The sequence below is a fragment of the Melanostigma gelatinosum genome (assembly GCF_949748355.1).
Source record: "Melanostigma gelatinosum genome assembly, chromosome: 4".
Lineage (NCBI taxonomy): Eukaryota > Metazoa > Chordata > Actinopteri > Perciformes > Zoarcidae > Melanostigma > Melanostigma gelatinosum.
Genome location: NC_136637.1, coordinates 22,334,678 through 22,350,763, shown reverse-complemented (window position 1 = coordinate 22,350,763; position 16,086 = coordinate 22,334,678). Strand labels below are relative to the sequence as shown.

The 16,086-nt window shown below is 40.7% G+C and overlaps 1 protein-coding gene across 1 annotated transcript in view; it reads left to right on the top strand.

Moving 5' to 3' along the window:
* adgrl2a (adhesion G protein-coupled receptor L2a) overlaps positions 1 to 16,086 on the top strand; it is a gene marked incomplete at its 5' end in the record, with an annotated part of 71,092 nt that overhangs the window by 17,859 nt on the left and 37,147 nt on the right. The window contains 2 exons of the mRNA XM_079267601.1: positions 1,678 to 1,891; positions 12,457 to 12,566. Of these exons, the coding sequence (XP_079123727.1) occupies positions 1,678 to 1,891; positions 12,457 to 12,566 (324 nt within the window). The remainder of the gene's footprint in view (positions 1 to 1,677; positions 1,892 to 12,456; positions 12,567 to 16,086) is intronic.

Here is a 16,086-nt window from a genome sequence, read left to right as displayed (position 1 = left end):
ACAGATATATCCTTTGTTCACCCGAAGGAAAAATAAGGACGATCACCTGATTGGTGCACAAACGGAGGATCAGGCAATATAAACTGACATTGATCTTCCTTTGTCACAGTAGTATTTCCTGGAAGGGGACACAATATAGAATGCTAATCTCCTGTCATTATAGCATTGCATTTAATCAGACGAAGATGATCATATTTTTAGCTAATTGATGAAGCATCCAATAGGGTAAAATGAAGCAGGCTAAATGAGCAGAACTGAAGTCTGTGGCTTTAAGAAAACCGTTGCCACACAAAGAATATCTCTCAGGATGACTCATGAAAAGAATAAGTGCTTTGTAATTATAAACAACTGCACATATGCATCGGCCCCACGTTACCAGGTGCCAAACTAATAAGTGCATGAGAAGTAGTAACGGCTCTTTTTTGCTTCTTTTTCTGTGAACTAAAACTCATTAGGGATTGTAGAGGCTGTGAAAACACCAACAACACAGTCATCAACCAAGTTGCAGGTAGCAACAGCATTATTTAAAAGGCTCAAAGAGGTGACAGAGTCTGCACTGCACAGAAGGGGGCTGTAGTTATTATTCGGTGCCGCTACTGGTTTAGTCAAAGTCCACAGAGGGGCAGCTGGCAATCTTGTTGAGCTCTATGCCGCTCTAATACTTGACATGTCACAGCCTTAGGAAGCTGCTCCGACCAAAAATATCAATTGTTTCGATTGCTATAGTTTATGTACAGTTCACTTTTAGTTTCAGTGTGACTTTTTGGCTTTGTTCTCAAATGCGGAGCAGAAAGCCACTATGATGATTAATTTACTGTGTCCTACCCCCACACCCTCACTGACGCACACACACACTCTCACACACACACACACACACGCACGCGCACAATTTTTTTCCAGTGTGTCGATAGCCTGCCCTTCGATTGTCAGCACTGCGAAGTGGATTCAATTACACTCATGTTGTACAAATGCTTGTTGTACTTTTTCATTTTAGGTCGAAAAAAAAGAGCTTGGCAAGTAAGGCACAAGTCTCGTGGTAGACTGTGATGGCTTTGTGTTCCCGTCCTCAAATGAAACATAGAGCAGTAGCATGACAAAGAAAAACATGTGAAAACACTTTTAAAATGCTCTCAAAAATGTAATATTTGATTCTAATATTATTAATTCAAATGAATTGTTCATGTATTTTTTTTATCATTCGTGTTGTGTCAGTGTGCTTACTGTACATAGAGGGTAAGGGGTTACAGTGCTCCAGACGTTTTAGCCGACTAACTCGATTTTAATGACAATTATTGATTTTCTCCAGGACCAGTCAGACATGGGGATGACATACTAACACCATTAGCTCACTGGTGCGGTTGAGATCTGAAATGTTCACTCAATATTCTGATGTATGTCAGGCTAGTAGTCCAATCCAAGATTCACTATCTACATATCAGCGTGATTCATCTTGCTAAACAGTTGCAGCCTTTTGAATGAAAAGGAATGAACATGCACAAAATGCTGCTTTTATGTATATCCAGGACATCCAGCTCTGATATCCTGTGTCTCCTGCCTTTCATGCCGTCTTGGTCTGTGTCAGCGCAACGAAGCATCTCCTTTCGATTTGTACGAATATAACTTTTTTCTCTCTCTCTCTCTCTCTCTCTCTCTCTCTCTCTCTCTCATCTTCCTCAGGGTTTAGTCGAGCTGCCCTGCCATTTGGCTTAGTGCGGAGAGAGCTGTCTTGCGAGGGTTACCCCATCGATCTGCGGTGTCCCGGAAGTGATGTCATAATGATCGAAAGTGCCAACTATGGCCGAACAGATGACAAGATCTGTGACGCCGACCCTTTCCAGATGGAGAACGTCAACTGCTATCTTCCAGATGCCTACAAGATCATGTCACAAAGGTAAAGCTGCAGACGTACAGTATCTGTGCAGCATAAAACAAATTCTCACAAAATGAGGTATCTGCCAAAGTTACAGGGCCCTTAGAAAATAATTGCCAGATCTCAACAGGTACGGTGGCCTAGTTGCCTTGAGCAACCAGATTTGGACCGCTGTCAACCATTTCATTTTCTCTGGTTGTCCCCGTTGACTTCCATTTTTCCCTGTGCTCGAAAAAAAACTTCTCTGTATCCCTTTGCCTTGGAGTAAAATCTTCCGCCATGGAGCAAAACGCGGCTGCCGTCAGATTGATTTCCTCCATCGAATAGAGCAAAAGTGAATGTAAGTGTGGAGTTGAATGCCTGTCAGCATCAATAAACCTACAAGACATTAACGTTAGCATCTACTCAGACAGCTGAACCTGAACAAAAGAGAATTAGAAACTTGGGAGGTGAAGCAGGGCTGATACATAGAAGAGAACAGATTAAACACAGAAATCGGAGTCAGGAGACCACACTAATAAGCTCACAATAGACTCCGAAATTCACGTTTCAAAAATATGAACATAACAAATGAACCTTTCAACAACATTCACAAAAACAAAGTCTTTTCTGATTTGACATGACTGACGAACTGCAGATCTGATCCGGCTTGCAGCGTGTAATTATTCTGTCTATTGTAATACTGTGTTTAATACATTACCTTGCAAATGTGCTTTCTACATTAAGTATGCTAACATCAGTCTATCACTGTTAGCTTTGCTTTGCCTTATTAGTGAAGCTGAGCCACTTGCTCTTAGCCAAATCCATTTAATGTGTACCTGTGTGTGTGTGTGTGAGAGAGAGAGAGAGAGAGAGAGAGAGAGAGAGAGAGAGAGAGAGTGTGTGTAATACAAAACATTGATAGGAAAACAAGCTTTTGCTACGTAAAATATGTTTCATTTGGAAATAAATGTATATGTTATCAATCCAATTATCCCAATTATTATACTGCAACCATCTTCTCAACTTTGGCCACCTAAATCTGATGGCTGTTTGCCAACACCACAACCTCTGGCTCTTGATTTAAAAAGTTGACTCACTGCGGTGACGATGAAAGAACAGTTGGCAATATACTTTAGCCTTTATTGATTATATGTCAAACACTGAGGAAAACATTTTAGGCATTGTCTAAAAAATGTATTTTAATGAACATCAAATATTTGGATTCCAGATGATTTGCCTTCATCAGGCAGTTTAGTCCAAAATGTGCTTCATTCTGAGCATTTCTCTGTGGTTAGAAATAACTAAGTACACTAACTCCACTACCGTTGATAGGGTGTACATTTTTACTCTACTACGATTCAGTAACAAGTACTCTAGTTTTTCCACACTGCAGTTATTTATCGTTATTTATATATCTTTTTTACATATATAGCATATGATTAATGATTAAACCACCCAGCAGGGTATGAAATAGTAAAAACGTGCTCCAGCTGTACCAACTACAACAGTAAAGTACTCACAGTGCTTACATGTTGATGCATAAATCATAATATGTAATGATAAAATGTAATAAATCGGCATAAAAACTACTTTTATATTTGATACTTAAAGTTATCAAAACTTCTTCACGTTGACTCAATTGAAATGTTAACTGGTGATACTTGTAGTTGAATACTGTTATGAGGTTGTATTGCTACTTTTACTTCAGGAAATGATATGAATACTTGGTAAATGCTGTTGGTCAGGTTAAGGGCAGGCTCTTGGCAGGCCCGACTTACAGATTGATCACCGACAACAGGGATGTCCCACATTCTAAAGCCACTGTCTCTGTAGCGATCACTCATGTGCAAAGAAGGATGATTTATTGTGGAAAACATACCCACGGAGTTGCATGGACGTGCGCAGCAGGGTTCCACTGGTAACACCGTATACATGAGACCAGTTGTCACATAGGGATGCCATCCGAGCCAAAGTGCACGGGACGGAATGACATATGAGTGCCACAGAGAGAGAAATTGGACGGTATGAGACCGTCAGCAACTCTGGCAAGCTGCCTTGGGAAATAAAAGAAAAAGAAATGAAATAAAACAGTGGAGCGCTTGTATTCAGGGGGTTTATTGTCAAGCCCTATTTGATGAAGTCAGATAGCTGACTCATGTTGTCTGTCTTGAAAAGCTGCAGCCTGCCTGCTCCCCGCTTGTGGCCCCGTGTATTACGCATGCCCTCAGCCTCACTCGAACAAAAACAGTCCACTGAAGCACAAATACTGACCCAGCAGGAGCAACCTGGCAACAAATACCAAACAGTCTCGTCGAAAGGCTCTCCACCAGCGTCTGTAGAGGACTCTGGCTGCTTTCCTCATATGCATATCCCGACATTGCCAGAGGACGTCGTTCAGGTGTTATTTTAAATGTGTTTTTAGCATTTCAATGTCACTGCTGTGCTATTGTACTGGGAGCAAATAGAGGAATATGTGTGTTGGAAGAAAGTGTCGTGCGATACAAACAGTCTCTGTCAGGTGCGTGGGTTCAAAAATCACGGCAAAAGAAAATCCCTTATAAGAGTTGACATCTGATACCACGGGAAGAAATTCGAAAGACATCAACTGCTGTAAAAAAGTGAGTGGCATATATTTACATAAAGTGCCATACATAGATCATTTCTTTGTCAGTGTGAAATCGGCATGAAAGGTGTGAGAGCAGATTCATGTTATTTATGTTAATATACGTGAAATGAAGCCAGTTTAATTCTTATGTAGGTCTATATCATAAAAGCAGTGTTTGTGTCATGAAGTGCAGAAGCTTTAAACAGTCGACTGTCATGAAAATAGATTCAAGGACATCTTGACAAATGCCCAAGATTGCATATGGGACTAATTAGCGATTTTAGTATCTCTCGTCTATTTATTTACAGAAATCAACTAAAATAAGAAGCAAATGTAATGCCTCTGCTGCCAAAAATAATTATCCTCAAACAAGAAGTGATTTATTTTTTTCGTATTCTGCCTACTTGGAATGCAATGTTTGTTTCAAGGTCTGAGCCCTTTGCTTCTCCACAAGTCAAAACTCTGGTCGGGTCGGCGCTCCGGCTCCCGCTGAGGCTAACCCTGCTGAAATGTTCCATATGTGCGGCAACACACTGCACACACACACACACACACACACACACACACACACACACACACACACACACACACACACACACACACACACACACACTGTGTATGGGGGAAAAAAATAGTGTTTTCAACTGTACAGTCTCCATCAAGAAAAGATTGAAGAGCCACAATTATTTTTTTGCCATAATTACCCTGGCCTACAACTTTAAGTGTGTGGGAAAAATCACATTAGCACTTGTGTGGAAAACTGTGTTCACTTTTTAAACATCCGAAATGAATGCGGCCCTGAAGTGTGGAGAATTGGATTGAGGCATCACTGAGTTTGATAGATACTGTTGGCACTACGAGTTGTTTTTATATCTGGCTGGCATATTATATTCATGAGCACAATGATTTTTATGAAAATAGCCCAAGGACGGTTGTGGCTCAATTAGAACATTCAGCTGCAAGCAATTAGTCGACTCAAGTGGGTGATAATCTGTGCAGGAGTTTTTCACGTGGACACCTCCCCAGCAGATGTGAAACTGCATGGCAGGACAGTTTAAAATAATTAATTCATTGATAATAATATTCAGCGAGGTGATTTTTTATTTTTTTTTATGTTCTCCTTTTCAGGATTTCAGTTCTTAATAATGACATTTCCTCATCTGCACTGATGACAACGATCGCAGCCGCAACACATTCCTGCCACACGACTTCTAGATTGAAAGTGTCATTTAAATGTATTGTTTTGTAATACATTCAGTTGTGCATGCACGAACCATCTGACGCTTACTTACTATTTAAATCTAGTAGCTCGAGGAGTAGTCGAGATGACAGTGACACATCTGGACTACTCATCGTCACAAAAAGAACATATTAAGATACAGTATGAATAAGTGGTTTACATCCATTGATTTCTCCCTGACTAATGAGCTTCATCTGAAGTATTCGATAACAAGGTCATTGATTACAGTAACATGACATGGCTGGGTCCTGCCGTGCCTGTGGATCATGGGGTTTTCCAAGCAGCATATCATTGACAAGAATGATCAAAGCTGATCGCTCTCTGGCAGACAATGTGAAATTCATTTGTGGGATTAGAGGACAGCTAGTTAGTTCATCATTATCATTAAAATGATCATTACCATTCACCATTGGGTATTTCAAGGGTTCTATCTTGTAATGATATCCTCGGCTTGAACGTGACAGATTTTCTTTACAGACATTATTAAGTTAATAGGGTTGTTAACAACTGACTTGTAATGTTGAAATGACCCAGTAATATTAGCATGCAATTGTCAATAAACGTGAGGCACTTCTGGAGAGTAAACGATGCTGCCTACACTATTTATATCGGTGACAGGACTGCTTTGCGAAGCTCTCCGAGGAGCTCCACTGCTGCCGCCTGACAGCACACTGCCGTGTTCTTCCTCTCCGTTCGTGTTTATTTAAAGCGCAGCAGATTAAGATTTCATAAAGATCTAGATTAAGCTTGGGGGGGGTGTGCACGAGTTCATGAGCCATGAAACTGCTCTCTGCCCAAGACTATATTGGCACACGTGTTATATCACATTATGCTGTTGACTACGACAACAGGGTTGGGCAGTGTGAGAGTATGTACTGCGTAACAGTTACAACTATTTTGTTCCATCCCATTTTTTACCATCTTAATGTTTCAGACCAATGTTGGCAAAGTCAGTGTGCCGGACTAATTCATGATCAAATTACATTTTTATTGAATTATTTGCGTCAATGTGATGATGTACCTCGATTCGTATTTCGTCTTTTTGGTTATTTTATCATTAAAACACATTTTAGTTGTCAGACAATTTACTAACTAATGAACAATATTGCAATATAAAACTGTACATGTACTATGACATTTTTTTTGGCATATGGCCCACCTCTATTTGACTATATATTAATATTAATAGTGTTAATATTGTCTGTGAGTTGCAATCTTTTTCCACCAATGTTTTGAAACGATGCCCTTCAAAAAAAGGAACAATCTGTAAATATGAATCTGTCATGGTGCATACAGTTTGATGACTCTTACATCTAAAATCACGACTAAATGTCCCCGACAGCATTGCATTCTGCTTTTGTTTACAAAAGTCACATACAGTGTCTGTAAAATGTATTACGGTTTTATTGTTTGAAATTATGAATAAAAGTAGATGTAATTTTGATTTTTTTTTTTTTACTTGTGATAAACAGAAAGAATTATCAAAATATATTTGAGTGAAAACACATTACAAATTGTTCTGAACTGATTACAGTTATGAAATGGAAAACAGGTGTTTTTAAATAAGCGTTCAGCAGCAACTACTGTCTTGGGTCTCCGTCAGCTTGGCTCATCTGTACACTGCACTTCTTCCCCATTCTTCTTTGTTAAACTGCTCAAGCGCCGTCGGGCTGCACACAGGGATCATCGGGTCCAGTCACAAGTTCTTGATCTGGACTGTGGCTCGGCCACTCCAGAACATTGACGTTGTTGTTTCTTAAGCCATTCCTGTGTAGCTTTGGCTTCATGCGCGGGTGTGCTAAAATTGCATTCTGCCGTCTTATAAAGGTCACATTTAGACCTGCAGAATGGCACAACAGTATTTCCACTGACTGTAGCGGCGTGGCAATATACCTCGGCTGGTTTAAAAAGCAATCGGTAAGATGGACGGATGAGAGTCGCACAAACGTCCCTCCCGAGCCTGTAAGAGCCTGGAACCCCCCATGTTGAGCACCATTGGCAGCTCCAGTAAATATAGCATAAACACAAGCATATGACAGTAATTACAAGTCCCTGGGATGTCTTACCCGGATATTGGGTCAGACCTCAAGTTGAAAGCGGGATGCTAATGGTTCATTTCTAACGACCTATTTCCTGAAACATTATTGGGCCACCCCCTTAGAAAAACGGTCTAAATATACTGATATTGGAGGTGATTGTACGTCAAGCTGGTGCACTTGTGTGATTGTTTTGTGTACTGGTTTGCCACAGAGTGTTTCTTTCGCTGCCATTTTGTGGCCCTGGAAATGATTTCATTTTTCAACGGCCTGTCTGCTATAAGCAGGCTTGCCTTTTGAGAGAGATGTCTGCCTTGATAATTGTGCCATGAACCTCATCAGCATTTCAGATGAAATGGAGCTAGACGGGTCACTTTGAGTTTAAGAGACGCTAATTTGATTGAAATTCAAACTGGGAGCACAAGGAAGTAGATTGTGCCTTTTCTGTAATGTGCTCCCCTCACTCATGTCGCTTTTCTCCTCCAGTTACACAGCGATTGTTTTCAACTGCTGATGCTGTTTTTTTTAATATTCTGAATTACAAATGGATGCTTAGGCTTCCTGAACGCTGGAGTGTTGAGGGATAGAGAAATGAGCAGTCGGGGCAGAACATTCGAGGATTCGGAAATTTAGGAGCATCTTTGTCTTCAGTTTAAACTCGCCTTGTCACATGAGCAGCACACGATGTGTCACCTCATGGGAGACCTCCATGACTGTCCCTGCTGGCTCAGTTTAAAAGCATAATGATCTTTCCTGAGAATATTAATACATGCGATCCAGCTTGGTAAACTTGCTAGGCTTAGTCCTTTGCCTACTAAAAGCATAGAGTTTTAAAAATGTTTATTTTTGCCAATTGTAACATGTGTAATAAGCATTTTACAAAACATATTTATGTGTTGCATATGTTTTAGGTATAAGCTAGAATTGACCAGTGTGTCTTCTTCACTAAATAAAGAACATTTGTACATTTTGTTAAAATTGCATATGAGTAAATCTACTTTAAACTTCAATTCACACAGTTTTGAGTGCGTCTAAGCAAAGCCCCGTTGCAAGCTTATGCTGATCTATTGAACACAGCGGCATTGATTAAAATGGCGTTGTATCTGTTGAGGGATTAGTGGAAAACAGATCTAGATTACAGTGTTTTTACGGGTTTTTTAGTGGAAATACAGTTTGCAGAATTTTTTTTTTTTTGTCAAGTCAATTCATTAATCACATGGCACATTATATTCATGTCCAATTATCCCTGTGACATGCTTTATGATGGCAGTGGAGAAGGTTAAATTGCATGTGGATACATCAGGTATCAGGAGTGCTATCAGTTACACCTTGTTGGCATCTTATCAGCAGGGAGTGCTCATTCCTTAAAGGAAGATTTGCATCAAATCCAAGCAGCATTCTCTGTGACACTCTAATTGTACTGATGTCTGCCTCTCCCAAAAGGTCAGCGATGTGATGGGATTACATTTGGAATACTTCAGTGTGATTAACAGGCTGGTCGGGGAAATGGAGGCAATCAAAGCAGAACGTTGCTCCATCCTGCTCTCATTTTAATTTTACTTCAAGAATAAATTATGCCGCAACTATTTTTGACACTGAACATTTATTTTTTTTCATTTTTAGATACATATATTATAAAGTTATTGATCGATAGATAGATCAGGATGTGGAGCTCTGTATACCAAACTTCATACTGGACAAGACTTTTTTTTAAATCATGTGACATCTGCGTTAGACTTGGTTTTACCAATTTGTCAAAATACAACAAAAATATGGCATTGTGTGTTTATTGATATAAGCTAATACAAACAGCTTGGTAGTGTCACTCCTAAAACGGTAACTTTCCCTATTACTTAATACGGATCTCCTTTTTCCAAATGGCTCGTTTTTATTTCTCTCCACACTTTTTCTTTCGTGAAATGACTGTTGAACAGTCAAGGTATTTACAGAAATAGAACGTTTAACTCTGGAGGAAAGTGGAGAAAATCTTCCTTTGCCTTAATAATCATTATGTACATGATTAATTACTCTATAGCCTCAGACTATCAAAAGATTGCCAGAGATATCATATTTTACATGTATTTAATTAGTGTGCACTTTGAGACCTGTGCCCTGGCAGGCCCAGATGCTGAACTTTTTATGGGAGGAATTTCAATTACATGCACCCTCTCTCAAATTGAGGGCTAGGGCGATGCATAGGAAAAGTCATTAGGGCTTTTTCCAATTGGTCTCAGGAGATGCTCAAGGTTTCACAGATGAGAAGGAATCTGAGTCACGCAACCCCATAGAACAGGGCGCTCCTGCTCCCCAGCTCTAAAATTAGGGCAATATATCAGAAAGAGCTATCAACACTTATGTCAACATTGTTTCGAAAGAAATACGAGGTGTTTTTTTCCCCAGTGCTTATGTCCTGTTGTTTAATACATTTGCCTGAGAAACGATGGCAGGTCTATGTCCTCATTAGTGTCATGAATTTTATTTTTGATATTATTCTGTTTCATATGCCTAATATAAACCAGGCAGTCATTTCCCAGTCTCATTGGAATCTGTTAGATAAAGCACTGTAATTTATATTGCTCCTGCATGATATACTTATGCATGAGCAAGGGGACAGAATCATCAAAGTGACCATATAATATATGGAAAGTGCTGCAGAGTCATGAAATATTACCCACAAAAACAAGCGGCGGTATTATGGGCCCAGCATGAGGTACCTGTTTTAATTCCAAAACAGTAATTCATGCAATTCATTTCCATAAAAACAAATATAATATGCTGATATTGTCATCTGTTATCACACGTGAGGGTCATTAATAAGGTGGAATGCCCCTTGAGACCTTCAGTAAACACAGATGCACACGTGCAGATATTGAAACAAATTGTGTCATTATGGCTCTTTGTTAAAACACACACACACACACACTAGTTATTTGGGTAAAATGAACCTTGCCAAAAGCAAAAAAAAAAAAAATGTATTAGTGAAATTAAAAAATATTCTCTATCAAATGTACTTGAAAAAAAAGGCATGAACAATTTAATTGGCATACATGCTGATTGTGAGGAATAGAACAGGAGGAAGTGGGAGATGCTTTTGTGCTTTTAAAAAAAGGAGAAAAAAGCTCATGGCTAATTTCATTCCCTGCCATTATTGTGATTTTGTGTTTTTTGAGTTTGAACACATGAGCCGTTTGTTTAAGTTCCTGAGTCATTCTTTTTGTGTGTGCCGTAAACCGTAAGGCACTGCACGCATTCATGGCATTGCAGCTAAAATGTGGTTGTTTTCAATCAGACAGCTAAACAATTCCCACCCCACCCTGCGTCTGTTCAATGCTACACATCCCAACAGTAGGCTACTCTCCACTGTGCCACTGCGCTCCCGAATATTATATTAATAACATTTGGACACAGCTGTAAATGGGCTCACTGGTCTGTGATAAGAAGGAACAAATATTCTCTCTGGCCCCTGCTAAATCTGCAGAACAGAGTTATTGATCTGGCTCCTCACGTTGCCAATATCATTTTTAGTCCCCTTGGTAGCAAAGTGGGCTTGCTGGGAGTATAGATGTCATTATCATGATTTCAGTACAGCAGAAAGGGCGGTCACCTGCAATTCCCCGGGCTTCAGAGCACACCACAGGCTCAATTAGAATGTCTGCTCTCCAGATGTTAACGGCAGGGACTTTTGACACTGCTGCACATGGCTGGTGAAATAAAAAACCGATATGTATATCTGCGATAGCTAATACAACCTTAGGTCCTCCATGTGATTTCTAATAATTATATATCAGTTGTTTCCCTTAAAAATAAACTATAATTTTCAGATATTTTGCGAAGCACATCTCATTCTGGTTGCGTAACTATTTTTGCTCTTCCGGATCGAGAAGTATGGCGGCTGCAATAGAAATCATCATTGTTCATCTTAATGGCATTTTGAGTGAAAATGCAAGAGCCTCATCTAGCTGCTCAGCATGTGTAGACCCATTCAGTAAAGGAGCGAGCTCACATCAATAAGACGGGACATTTGAGTGAAACACAGACTTTGTTTATTCTGTGCAAATGCGCCCCACCAAACACAGATGTGGGGGGTCAAATCCACAAATCACATGAGGTCCCCATGCAATTGTATTCCTGTGTGAATAAGCCTTCACGTCTTGTTGCATTCATTTGTGCTGTTCATGTACATTTCATTTCGATTAGTTGTATTCACAGAGTTCGATATGCAAGAGAGCAGTTATGTATATAACAACACACACACACACACACACACACACACACACACACACACACGCACACACACACGCGCAGTAGCCAGTTCTGATTTTATTTGATCACACCTTGCAGGGAAAATGTTAAAGAACAGATGGAGCACAAAGTTGTGTGTGACTGCAAGATTCATTCAGAAAACCAGGAATGTAATACATTGGCCAGTTATTGACTAGATATGTAATATTGCATTATGGCATTGGGGGGGAGGGAATGTTGCAGAGCCTTTTTTTTGTATTTTTTCATCAGCCCATACACATTCACACAGATTATCTAAGCTCTTGAAAAAGACACACGCAATAGCACAGCGTACAAAGGACACCATACACATCGCACCCCCCCCCTCCGGATTATAAGAACACGCGTTTGATTCCCTTTGCCATTTACGATGTTTGAAAAGACTAGTGTGGATGTATGTGGGGTGTTTTTGCTGAATTTGTTTCCATTTGTTTGTTTCCAGATGCAACAATCGGACCCAGTGCATCGTGATCACAGGTTCAGATGTCTTCCCTGACCCCTGCCCAGGGACCTACAAGTACCTGGAGGTCCAGTATGAGTGTGTGCCCTACAGTAAGTTTGACCCTTCTGTCATGAATTGAACCCCCCCCCCCCCCCCCCCCCCCCCCCCACACACAGACACTCCCATCCTCTCTATCTCTATCATATCCCGAATCATTTCTTCCTCCTTACCTTTTCCAGACATTCTGCTCTCTTGGTGTGCAACACCTTCCAGCACCATTTCGTCTGTCCTTTCTTCCATCTGTGTCACACCATGAACTTTTCATGAGACATGACCTGTAAAACCCTTTGCTCCTCTTTCTGTACTGCCTTTATTATTGATGCACCGTGTTGCCAGCCGGCTGACCAGCCTGGTTACGAGGCAGCAGGATAGAGCGAGGGTAGAGGAAGTCATGCCGACTCTCCGTGATGGAAAGTGTTTCATTCCTCTAGTCTTGTACGGAGAGGAGTCTGTCGGGCGCAAAGCACAGCTCACCTTGATGGCTTAATATACATCCGTACAACAGGTGTTGAAATATGTTAACAGATGTTTCATTATGTAAACGGAACAGAATGGCTCCACTTGTAAGTCAACAAGGTAATATTTCATCTAAAGAGATAGTGTTAACATTTTGTCTGCTCCGTGGATGCTAAAATATTCATTGCTCCCAAACAATCTTTAGATTGCCCTTTGAATTAAAATTCCCCTTTGTCCTGTAAGACGCTATTCATTTGCAATTCGTGAAGGAAGTTCCCCGAGGTAACCTTTGCAAACGGATTCATGACAAAGATTTTGATCAATTGCCAGAATCACTCATCAGGTGGAAGTGACATAATTAGAGTGGGAAGTATTTGGCAGCTCTTGTAGATTCACATGACTACCTGTACGCCGTTGTCTCTTTAACGTGTTTCACTTTTGAATCAACTCTAAAGGGAACTTTAGCCCAAATAGAAATAAAGCGTCTTTGTTCGACAGTATTTTTTTTATATGTTCAACACATTTCTCCTCCATCGCTCGTTACCAGTATACCTGGCCCAGCTCTTCCCCTCAGTGTTGAATCAGAATGCATGAGTGACCATCATGCGATGGTGAAACTCATTACCACTTAAAGGTTAACCTCTTCAAGGCTTTGAGGACCTGAATTAAAAATGTAAACAAGCAATAATGAGTATTTGAGTCAACCCTATTGAGCCGAAGCCAAACCATGTTGCTTTTACTTGAAATGCCGAACAGCTTCTTTTTCTTTTCTTTTCTTTTTTTTTTTACACGCCTCATAGTTAAGTGAAGTATTGATTTCATGTCTTGCTGTGTTACCTCAAAACTTAATAGTAGGATTAGCCTCAAGGTGCAGTCATGTCCAGCCTTTTGCCTCCTTCTTGCACCGAGAAAACAGTCAAGACTGGTGCAATGTGGTGAGAAATAAACTTCTGCCCAAGGACTCTCAGTCCTGGCAAAGTCTTTCCAACAAACATTCCAAACACGTCCTCATTTCACTCTCAGCAGTTTCAAACAATGCATGTCTGTAGCCCCGTCTTTTTGCTTCTCAAGGTCCATGCCCAACCAGAATAGGACCAAGAACACAGAATGTATCCTATCGCGACTGCCCTGGTAAGTGCTTAGTGTTCTCCCAGTCTGACCCAGTCCGCACAAGCCCAGTTCAGCCTTTCCCACTCAAGTCCTGTTGTAAACTGTGATAGATTGTGATTCATAGGCAAGTTTTTTGTGATGTTTTTTTCCCCTCCCTTACCAATCCTCTGTCTCCTCTTCCCCAAAATACAACCCATATACCCTCGATCATTTTGTAGAGTCAGACTAACGCAGAGAAAGCCAGTCATAGGGTAAGATTTACTGAGCTTTTCCACACCAGAGCAAGCGCTTTCTACAGTCTGCACATGGGGTAGCAAAGACCTTACTGCAGTTTCCTAGTTTTCAGATGCAGTGGATCATGTGCCAAACACCAAGATTTGTGATTAAAAACATTGCAGTGGTTCAGGAGCTTAAGATCCCCTGGATTTGCTGGGATACAAGACTTGAGAAGTTGTTTTGCAAGACGGCGTATTAAATCTCCATTAAGCCGATCAACTGCGGGACACGCGTCCTCATTTTGACTTGTAACTGCTGCCCCTCAAAGTCTGTCTGCGCCATGAATTATGGCCAGCCGCTTAATAACATAATAAGATGAGCAGTTGTTTTCTGTCTCTATGACTGACTGAATATAATGTGGTACTTAATTAATGTGTTCTATTGTCGAAGCCTTTGCATAATCACACGAGCAATTTGGGATGTTTCCCCTTCTGTGCAAGTGGCCTGTGAGACAAGTTGTCCACATTTCCACCATTTTCATCCTTTTGGCTTCATAATTTGGTGCTTGTCATGCACTGCCCTCATCAGCAACATGATCTTAATCTTCCAGCCAAAGGATGTAAATGTTGCCTTCACCTGGCACTGAGTCACCCTCTGAATTGGCTCTAGTAATTGCTTGAATGAGGCAACATAAAAGTAGAGAGGCTTCTTCATTAAGACATGCTCTGTGCAAGCCATTTTGAAAAAATGCCAGAAAAAAGTGTCCATTCCTATTCTACCCTTGCAAAAAAAATGTAGAGACGCCGCCAGTGGGCATAAAAAGTCCTTAATGCTAATTTTTCCATTTTTCATCACATTCTAATGCCAGTAACCCCCCAGCTCCATGTGACAGTGATGGCCAGAATATGAAAATTGAAGTTAAACTGTAACAGCATGATTTTGGGGTTTTTTTGTGTTGAGTTGTTTCCCTTTTCCTTTCTTCAGTGTAGCTTACATGATGCTTTATTTTAAAATGAAACCCGGCAGCCACGAGCGGAGTCTGCAGTTGACATCAGACATCCGTTCACATAAAGACGGTTCACCTGATTATTAACAGTCATTGTGATTTGATTTAGAAAGCAGGGATTCCCTAGAAAGTCTGCAATGTCTAGTGGAGAAAGTTAAGGATCTCTGAGGTTTGCGTGGGTTGGCATGTGTCTCATGTTTGTTTTAATGTTGCTATTTTTAAAGTGACTGACTCTTTTTCCTTCCCCTGTGCAATCTGCAGGGAACGTCCTCGGCTGTCTGACTCTCTCTCTTCATCCACTGACTGATTTCTGATCACACTGATTGCCATTTCTATATTTGTCATTTCTACTCGCGTCATCAGGTCTTCCGTCGTGTGTTCTCCTTTTCTTTCCAGGTTTCCTTCTTCGTCATCTCTCCCCCGTCCTCTTCTCGCCTCCTCTGTTCTATGTGGCCGAGGCTGAGCGCTCAACCCTTCTTAAATTGTTTGCCTCCTACCAGTGTTTGATCTCTTAGTTAGCAACAACACACTTGAATTTCTTCTCCAGAATGGCGCGCATTCATTTACGGATCGGTCTGAATCTCTAGTTTCCACTGCCTTTTTGTTTTGCCACTGAAGCCTGGGTCAGACGCAACAATTGCAACCGATTCAAGCTGTAATATGAACCTGCACTAATTGGAGCCGGATCGTTGCAGGTTTCAAGGGGAAGTTAGTTTACAATTGTTAACATTATCCCACGATGCAAACTGGCCCAAAATGTGTACATTTAGTGTTTCAGCATT